Source organism: Dromaius novaehollandiae, chromosome 1 (genome assembly GCF_036370855.1).
Source record: "Dromaius novaehollandiae isolate bDroNov1 chromosome 1, bDroNov1.hap1, whole genome shotgun sequence".
Lineage (NCBI taxonomy): Eukaryota > Metazoa > Chordata > Aves > Casuariiformes > Dromaiidae > Dromaius > Dromaius novaehollandiae.
The window spans coordinates 131,493,748-131,503,233 of record NC_088098.1 but is presented as its reverse complement, the minus strand read 5'-3'; the positions used below and the strand labels follow the sequence as shown (position 1 = coordinate 131,503,233).

General features: G+C 64.3%; 1 protein-coding gene across 1 annotated transcript; it reads right to left on the bottom strand.

Moving 5' to 3' along the window:
* Positions 1 to 341: 341 nt before the first annotated feature.
* On the bottom strand, positions 342 to 8,173 carry ARX (aristaless related homeobox). Its single transcript, XM_064498132.1, has 5 exons — positions 7,966 to 8,173; positions 6,434 to 7,145; positions 4,965 to 5,010; positions 2,621 to 2,955; positions 342 to 1,571 (listed from the first exon to the last, which is right to left on the bottom strand). The coding sequence occupies exons 1-5, from the start codon at positions 8,162 to 8,164 to the stop codon at positions 1,331 to 1,333; spliced, it is 1,533 nt and encodes a 510-aa protein (XP_064354202.1). The 5' UTR covers positions 8,165 to 8,173; the 3' UTR covers positions 342 to 1,330.
* Between the last annotated feature and the right edge of the window lie 1,313 nt (positions 8,174 to 9,486).

Below are 9,486 nucleotides of genomic sequence, written 5' to 3'. Positions count from 1 at the left end.
CCGGGGGCCTCCAGCCCCGCTCCCCGCCTGTCCCCCGGCTAACCCGGCCCCCGACGAGCCCCCCCGGCCGTCGCTGTCCCCCCGGTGCCCGCGGCCCCGGCGCGGTGCGGAGCCGCCGCCGCACCGACGGGCCCGGCCCCGGCTGTCCCCGGCGCCCGCGGAGCGGCCACGCAGCCTCCGCAAGCGCTTAGCTTCGGGTTTTGTTTTCTTTCGTTCCCCCCCCCCCTTTTTTTTTTGTTTTCTCTTTGTTAAACATATATTTTTGTTTATTTTCTGAACGTGGCACTTCTCCACCGGATAGCAAGGAAAAGTGTTAACAATAACGACATTACACGAAAAAGTACGGTACCATCGCCTCTTGAGGGTTTCAGAAACCTCTACAGTTAATAAGTTAAATAAAGGGTTTGTACATAAATATTTGTCTAGGAACCCTATTATATCTACAACACAGTAAGAATCTACAGAATGACAAACTTTTACAACACTACACTGAGTGCAATTGTTTTATAACATTTCAAATATACAAAGCTCTGTTCTTTTTTATAACAATGGTATGTACAGAATCAATAATCACAGTTTAGTGACTTAAACAGTCCATATTCTAGCAGTGTATTTCCCTTTGGTTTGATATAAAAACCTTGGTTGGTGTAGTGATAAAGAATATAACAAGAAAAAGATATACCCCTTCCCTTAAGTGCACTGGTTATCTTACAGCATCAAATTTACTGTCACTCTGCACTGGCAGCATCCTTGGTTATAATACGCAGCTCGCCGCATTAACATGTAAAATAGTTCTCCAGTGCTCCTAATAGACTAACTTAACATCCTTAAGAAGATGTGAGTACCTTCCCCCCTCCTTTGCTTTTCGTTCTTTCTTAATTACAATTCTATTTGTTTTTCTTTTTTTTCTTGCCAGATGAACAGAAGGAAAAATATTTAATGTACGTAACGCTAATATATAATAAATTTTATTAGGGCATTTTTTTTTTTTTTTGCTTAATGCTCAGAGAGGAAATTAACACGTCGTACATTAAAAAAATGCACCAGCCAAGGAATTGCTTATTCAGGAGCTTGCAAGTGTCGGTTCACTCGTGTGAGGGCTGTTGCAAAAGGCTCTCGCTGTCTTCCAGTTCCTGCCTCGAGAACCTACCCCAGTCTTAGCCGCTGGTCCTCTTTTTTTTCTTTTTCTTTCTAATTTGGTCTTGAGTCGTGCTATCCGAGGTGACCTTTATTTATCCGCGTATTTACTCTCCCCCCTCTTTTTTCTCCTTTTTTTCCTTTTTTTTTTTTTTTGTAAAAAAAAACACCCCACCAGACCCGCAGCCTCGCCTTAGCACACCTCTTTCCCCGTGCTGCTGCCGGGGATGATGTTGAGCTGCGTGAGCTGCGCGGCGTGCTCCTTGGCCTTCAGCCGCAGGGCGGCGATGCTGGAGGCGCGCCGGTCCGCGGCGGCGCTGGCCGGGTCCCCCAGCCCCGCGGAGGCCACCGCGCCCTCGGCGGCCGGCGCCGGCTGCCGCAGCAGCGCCGCCGCGCTGGAGGCGCTGCCCAGGGGGGCCATGGTGGAGAAGAGCCTGCAAGGGAAGGGCACACGCCGGTCACGGCCGGGCCGGGCGCTCCGCGGCGCCCCCCGACCGCGCCGCTTGCCCGCGGCCCGCGCCGACGGCTGCGCCGGCCGCGGAGAGGCGGGATGCCACGGGGAGGGGTGTCCGGGGCTCCCTAACGCTTCCCCTGTCCCTACCCCTATGCCCCATCCCTATCGCTATCCCCACACCGATCCTTGCCCCGAGCCCTGTTTCCTCCTCACCTACCGTCAAAAAACCCGGACGCGGCACTCTCCCCGCCACTAGCCGGGCCTCTCCCCGCGCAGGTTCCTCCCGCCCCGCGGCCGCCACAGCGTGGATGGAGGGCGGCTGCTGCCCGCGCCGGCACGGCCTTTTTTAAGCCCCACGAAGTCCTCAGACCCGCGTGGGAGCGGGCCTGCGGCCTCGCCGCCGCCAGACAAACGCCCCCCGGGGCAAAGCAGAGGCCACGCTCCACGCGGGGGACCCACGGCGCGGGGTTTCCCCTCGCTCTCAAGCCTATTTTAATCCCCGGAGGCGGCTGCGGAGCTCCCCGCAGCTCCGGTCCCCGCGCAGCACCGGCGCGCACCGGCCGCCCGCGCCCACGGGGGACCGCGGCCCCGCGGGTGGGGTGCGGGGGGGCGTGAGAGCTGCCCTCGCTCAATCAGAGGCCGGGGCCGGAGCACGTGACCCGCGCGGCGCCCAATCGGCGCTCGTCGCCGGGGCTCCGATTTCGAACGCGGCCAGAAGCAGCGGGAGCGGCGCAGCCGGGCCGCGCGGGGCAGTCCCGCGCGTGGAGCCGATTCACCCATCGGGGGGGGGGGCGGGGGAGCCCCAAAGGGCCCCCGGGTGCCGGCGCAGCGGTCCCACGCGGCGCGGCCGCCTCCGTCCCGCACGTGCCCCGTCCCTCCGCGCGTGGGGGTGCCGCCCCGCACGCGCGCGACGGCCGTGGGGGCCCCCGGCAGCGGCGGCGCAGCAGGGCCGCGCTCGGCGGCGCTGGCTCGCGGCCCCCCGTCCCACCCCGCGCCCGCCCGGCCGCGGTCGCGCGTGGGCGGTGGTACCTGCCGAAGGCGGGGCTGATGAAGGCGGGGTGCCGGAACACGGCCGCGCCCAGGAAGGTGCCGAGGCCGAGCGGGGTCCCGCCGGGGGGCAGCGCCGCGGAGCCGGGCGGCGGCGGCGGCAGGCTGGGGAAGGCGGCGGCCGCGGCGGCGGCGGCGGCGGCGGTCCAGGCGGAGTCTAGAGCTGGGTGATGAGGAGGGAAAGGACTAGCATCAAGGTATGGACTGAGGGGGTGAGTTGCTGACAGGGGACCAGGGAAAGGCAAACCTGGGGGGTGTGTCTGAGCCCCAGCCTTTTCCCTCTTCCGCCACTTAGCCCTACGGTTCTGGAACCATACCTGAAAGCCAAAAAAAACACCGGTTTTAATCAGGCTGCCCGCGCCCTCCGCGGGGCCGCAGCCCCGCGGCAGCCACGCACCGGCCCGACGGCGCCCGCCGCGCCGCGCCGCGCCGCCCAGCGCAGCGCCGCGCCGCTCCCACGGCGGCGACCGCGTCCCGCGGGGCCCCGGCGGCGGGGAGGGGGTCACGGCTGAACGGGGCCGGCCCCGGTGGGGACGGGGTCCCTGCCCGCGCCTTGGCGGCTCTGGCAGCGGACAACAAATGCGCTCTGCGGATTTTTGGTTTTGGTTTGTTTTTTGTTTTTTTCTGTTTTTTTCTCCTCATGTGGGTATTTTGCGGAAATGCGATCGCTGCGCTCGAATATTCTAAAATTCATTTCCCAGGAGAACTAAATATATATATATATATTAATAATACGATCCGTGCACACATCCGCACGGGGAGCCGCGTAGTATTTTTCGTTGAAGGGAATATTTGCAAACGATATCGTTTGGGGATCGTTCACTTTTCTCGCACCTTCGGGTTAAGAGCAACGAAAAAAAATATCGTGACTTCGCTAACATCTCGTACGAAGAAATAATTTCCAAAGCAATTGAGGCAGCAGCATACGTTTGCAGGCTCTCCTTTTAGGATTTATTTTATAGAAGTTAGGTAGGAAGCCACGGATTTGTACGCTTTTTTTCGCTTTTTCCCCCTCCCCCAAAGCAAAATTTAGGAACCAACACGGGCTTAAAACAGGAGAGAGGTAGAGGAAAAAAATACCGCACTTCAAAGGAAAAGAAAATATTCGCTTAATAACCAAGTACAAGGCATCACACGCACCTAAGGAGAGAGACTTTGAAAAGAGACACACATTTGTCAGTTTTACGGACCGAAGTGGGCTGAATTTTCCCTCCTAGGCTCGGCTCGTTTTCGTAAGACCAGCGTGAGATCCCTTCTCTACGGGAACCAATAAGGGCAGCAGAGCTACGGGTCTCTCTATACAGTTTTATCTATATAACATAACACACACGCACACGTCTGTGTATGCATGTAGGCGTCATGCTCTTAGGGGAAGCCAACAGTCTTTCGCAAACAGATCGTCTCTCCCAGCTAAAACTCAATTAGCAAGCTGTCCTCACTGCAATTCCCCGTTATTGAAATAATAAGTCTGAGTACACCTAAAGGTAAACGAAGGGACTCTCATAATTCATATTCCCTTAATTACATCTTCTCCCATGAATAGAGGGGAGAGAAAGGGGGTGTCTTTCTTTTTTAAAAGTTATTTAACTTTCCCACGACTTGTTCCCCTGAGCTGAAAATACTGATTTGCTGTCACATCTCTGTTTGACAATGGAGAAATGTGTCAACAGAAAGGAGGGGACAAATCTCATCATTAGCCCCTCTAATGCAAGAAGCTGTTGTGTATTAAATGAGCCATATGGAATTTATTATGCTTTATCAGTGCCTGATTTTAACTGTAAAGTGATTTGCTCAGCTCCGGACTCGGAGACATCTGTTTTCTGTTGGCAATCAGGGCATCCCAGTGTTTATCGTCTCTCTGGTTATGAGACTTGGGTTGGGAAATGCACTCTGGTATGGGGCGGCAAACACCTTTAATAGCATTGCACTCACTCACTATTAGATCAATGCAGGCTTATTACTATCAAAAATGGGAAATCAAATAGCATTAGCCAGCTCCTTGTGCAGGCGGAGAGGAAATCAAACAACATTTCGCCTTCAAATGGCCCTGTTTGTTCTAGCACTAAGTGGGCTTTTATGAAGCCCGATTGGAGATTTGATCGCAGCCAAATACCCGGCTTGCAGCCGAGCGGGTCTGTCTGACAACCAAAACCCCGTGGGGCCCCGTCGCTTTAACCAAACGGAGCTTCGCCAGCCCGCGGCTCGGCCGCGGCGGGGCGGGGGGTGCCGGCGGGGCCGCCCCCAACCCGACCCGTCCCGTCCCGTCCCGTCCCGTCGGGGCTGCCGGGCCCCGCCGAGGGCCGCCCGCGCCGCCGCCGCCACTCACCTGCACTCGGGCCTCGGTCAGGTCGAGCCTCATGGCCAGCTCCTCCCTGCGGGGACACACGCCGCCGTCAGCGCGGGCACCGGCACCGGCCGCGGCGCCGCCCGCCCCCTCCAGCCCGCCGCTTCTGCGGGCCCCGTTTCCCAAGCGACCCCCAAATGCTGCTGGGGGCGGGTAGGAGGAGGTCACCTCTTGCCTGCGGGCCGCCTTCCGCCTAGTTTTGGGATGCGGGCGGGACGCGTTTCGGAAACCACGAGTTTTGCCAAAAAGAATATAAAGCCCCCGCTTCCCACTCCTCCGCCCCCCAAATAAAAGGACCCCCGCCGCCGCCGCAATCTCTGCGCGGCGCTGGGAGAAGCCGGCGGAGCCGAGACCCGTTGCGGTTATCATCGCGACAGTTACAGCAAATCCGAAACCATTAAGAGGGTATAAAACTGCTCATGATCTGCTGACCCAAACCAGGGGCGCCCCGAGCTCAGCCGGGTCCCCGCGCCCCGAGGGCCGCCCCGCTCCGGCTCCCCAGAGCATGCACCGGACCTGCACTAGCGAAAAGCCCCGAAGAAAATGCAAAAGCCACAGCAACCCCCCCCCCCGCTATATACATGTGTGTGTGTGTGTATATATATATATATATATGTGTGTTATATATATGTATAAATATAAATATATATGTATTTATAGATAGATATATCTATCCCTGGCCGCTTGGGCTCGAGGCTGCGACCTGGGGCAGGGGCGCAGGTGGCAGGGCCCCCCCGAGGTGACCCACGCTGCCTGCGCCGGGCAAGGAGCCGCTGAAGGGCAGGGAATAAAACGCCCCCGCAGAAACCCCCCGAGGAAAAAAAAAAAAAAAAAAAAAAAGGATGAAAAAGCCCTGTAAATGTCTCCTAAATCGGAAAGCGTGGAGTCGGGGGGCTAATTCCTCGTCCAGGCCGAAGCTAACGAAGTTATTCCAGGCAGCCCAGGGAGCGGGCAGGCAGCTCGGCTTCTTTCCCCACCGCTTTTCCCGCAGAGGAGCCGCTTGCCAGCCCCGGTGCGGCGGGACGCGCCGTCCCGGGGAAAAGGGCCTCGAAGTCGCGGGCAGCGACGGGCCGGGCCGGGCCACGATGTGCCCGCGGCGGCCCAAGGGCTCCGGGCAGCGAGGGGCCCCGACGTGCCAGGCCGGTATTTTTAGGCTGCGGAGCTTTGATCTCTGCCCCGCCAGGGCTCCCCAGGCCGGGCGCCGCTCCAGCCGCTCGGGGAAGTGTAACCGATCCGCGGGGCAGCAGGCAAAAATAGTGGCCGGCACCGGAGCTCTCTGCCTGCCCTTGGCCTCCCGGCCGGTGCCGCACCGCTCCCGTCCCAAAACAGCCGGGGGGGGGGGGGGGGGAAGGGGAAGAAGGTCTCTCGAGGGGCGGTTTTGAGGCCGAGGGGGGCAACACGGGCGGCAGGGCACGGACCTCCCCCGCCCCCCCGGGTGTCCCCGGCGGTACCTGGTGAAGACGTCGGGGTAGTGCGTTTTCTGGAAGGCCCTCTCCAGCTCCTCCAGCTGGTAGCTGGTGAAGGTGGTGCGGTAGCGTCGCTGCTTCCTCTTGAGCAGCCCCTCCTCGGAGTCGCTGCCGGCCGAGAGGCACACGCTCTCCTCGCCGTCCTTGCCCTCGCCGTCCTCGGGGTGCAGCAGCAGCTCCTCCTTGGGCGACAGCTCGCCGCCCTCGGCACCGGCGGCCGCGGCGGCGCCCCGACGGGCCTCCTTGAGGAGCGCGCCGCCGTCCTCGGCCAGCAGCTCCTCCTCCTCGTCGTCCTCCAGCTCCTCTTCCTCCTCGTCGTCCTCCTCCAGCATCTCTTCGTCCTCGTCGTCCTCCTCCTCCTCGGCGGGAGGCGCGGCGGGGCCCGGCCGCTCCTCGACGTGCGCCGCGGCGGGGCCCAGCTCGTCGAGGGCGGGCGGCGGCGCCGCGAAGGGCGCGTTTTCGCGGTAGCTCTTGCTGCGGCTGATGCTGACCTGCGGCGCCTGGCTGATCTTCAGCGTGTCCCAGGGGGCGGCGGCGGCGGCGCCCCCCTCCGGCCGCCCGTCGGGCCGGTCCCCCCGCGCCGGGCCCGCCGCCCCCGGCGGCAGCAGCCGGCCCCCGCCCGGCCCGTAGAGCCGGCGCAGCTTGGGCGGCAGGTGCAGCTCGGCCGCCTCGAAGGGGGGGCTGCCCTTGGGGGAGCCTGCGCCGCGGCGGCCGGACGGGACGGGGCGGCGGTGGGGAGCGCGGCGGCAAGGGGGAGACAGAAGGGTGGGGTGGAAGAGACAGATGGACACGGTCAGCGAGACGAGCGCTAAAGCCCCGGGCCAAACCCCAGCCCCGCAGCCCGGGGGGCGCCCCGGGCGCTGTTTTCCGCCCCGCGCCGAGATAAGACCCCGCCCCGCCCCGACGGCCGTGCTGGGAGCCGTGGCTCCTCGGCGGGAAGAAGCTCCGCGGCCGCAGGTGCCGGCCCGGGCACGCCCCCGACGGCGGGCCCCTCAGCGCCCCCTGCCCCACACCTCCCCGGTGGAGCGGCCCGGGGAGGCGGCGGGGCGAGGCCGCCCTCCACGCCGCTGCCCGGCGGCCCTCCCGGCGGTCTACTGCTCCCCATTTAGTCATTTATTTAGTCTTTCTTTTTTAAAATCCCCCCCCCCCCATAACTTTTCTTTTGTTTTTTCTAGACGGAAGGGGGGGAAAATCGGTGTTGGTGTCATTATCAAGGTGACAGCGGGGAGCTGGGGGAAGCGGCCCGTGGGAATTTCCCGCGGAGGGGCCGCTCCCAACTTTTGCCCGGGGGTAGCGCGGCTGATCTCGCCGCGGAGGGAGCCCTGGGCCCGCGGGTGCGGGTCTGGCCGCAACAGAGCGAGCCGCGTCGCGCCGCGCATCCCGCGCGGCCCCCTCCCTTAAAAAAAACTAACAAAAAAGAAAAAAAACCAAAAGAGGCAAAACGGAGCTAACGGCAGCCCCACGCGACGGTGCTCCCGAGCGCGGCGCGCCGGGACCGGGGCGCCGCCGGGTCTCACCTTGCGCGGCCGCGTCGTCGGCGGGGCGGGCGGGCAGCGGCGGCGGGGCGGGCGCGGCGCCCAGCAGCCGCACCTTGCAGGGGCTGCGGCGGCCCAGGATGCTGTCGATGCAGTAGGAGGAGAGCAGCGTAGGCGACTTGCTGCTCTTGCAGTCGGAGCGCTCGGCGCAGCCCTCCGCGTCCGGGTAGGGGCCGCTCATGGCGGGCGGCGGCGGCAGCGCGGCCGCGCGGGACGCCCGTCACGGGGGGACTGAGCCGCGGCCGCGCCGCTCTTGAGTCCCCTCCGCGCCACGTGCTGCCAGCCGCGCCCTGATTGGCTGCCCGCGGGGGCCGGGCGGCCGCCGCGCGGCGCGCAGCAAACCCCGGCGCGGATCCACACGGAGCGGCGCCCGCGCCCCCCCCGCCCCGCCCCCCGGGTCGGCGCCCCCGCCGCCCCCCGTCCCCGCCGCCCCGCTGCACGGGGGCGGGCGCGCGCGTGGGGCCGCCGCCGCCTTCCCCGTCGCGCCCCGACGGCCGTCGCCTGCCCCGTCGCCCCGGGGCGCCCCGGGCAGGGGGGCGAGATCCGCGCCTGGTTTTTCGTCCCGCGGCAGCGCGGGGCGCGCAGCGGCGCTTTGCGAGGCGCAAGTCGAGGCAGCCGCGGGGGCGGCCGGCGCTCGTGTCCCTTCCCCGCGCAACCCCGGGCACCCGCGCAGCCCCGGCCGCCGGCGTTGCCCGCGCCGGCCGCACGCCGCTGTGCGCGTAACACGCGCGCACACACACGCGCAGACGCGCGCACCCCGTAGGTGCATCCGTGCCCCGCACCGGCACACGTCGCCGCCGCCGCTGCGGCCCCCTCCCGGCCCGCAGCACCCGCCGGGCGCTCTCGTTCCCCGCGTCGCTGCGCCGCTTCGTGCGGGCCCCGACGTGCGCGGCCGCGGCGGGGGAAGCGCCCGGGCGGGCGCTGCGGGGCGCGTCTGCCGCGGGGGGCGACGCTGCCGGTCGCTCTGACTGCTCAGCTCTGCGCAGCTCTTGCCTCCCTCGGGAGGGTGGCAATTAATTCATTAATTCATTAACTAAAAAAAAAGAGAGAAAGAGAGAAAGGAGGAAGGAACAAAAGCGGCGCCCCACGGGTGAAGCACCGCGCAGCGCAGCTGCCGCCTCCGGCCTCGCCTCGGCCGCACAGCAGAGCCGGGCACGGGCGGCCCGAGACGGCGCGGCACCGCGGTGAGGGCCGCCCTCTCATGCGCGGAGCGCCGGTTTGGCCGGCCTCGCCGTTGCCTGCGAGCCGCCGAGGCGCTGAACGCAAGGAGCCTCTCCGCCTGCTTTTGGCTTAAAAAATTTGCCTTCCTCCCTCCCTGCCCCGCCACCCTCTCCGCTGCGCTGCGCGGCCCCCGGGAGGGCACCGCCTGCCCCATGCCCGCCCCGGCGGGGCCCCGGGCCCCGGCAGCCGCCTGCCGGCCCTGTCCCGGGGCGAGCGGATCCCGCTGGCGGCCGGCCCGGGGGTGCGGGCGGCGCAGGCAGCAGCCTTGATGGCGGGCAGGGA

Bases quoted from the DNA above. Each gene is read 5' to 3' on its own strand.
- ARX (XM_064498132.1), bottom strand. From the start codon at position 8,164: ATGAGCGGCCCCTACCCGGACGCGGAGGGCTGCGCCGAGCGCTCCGAC. The intron at 5,011-6,433 runs GTACCGCCGGGG...GTGTCCCCGCAG, and splicing joins TACCCCGACGTCTTCACCAG to GGAGGAGCTGGCCATGAGGC. The intron at 2,956-4,964 runs GTGAGTGGCGGC...TTTGGCTTTCAG, and splicing joins TGACCGAGGCCCGAGTGCAG to GTATGGTTCCAGAACCGTAG.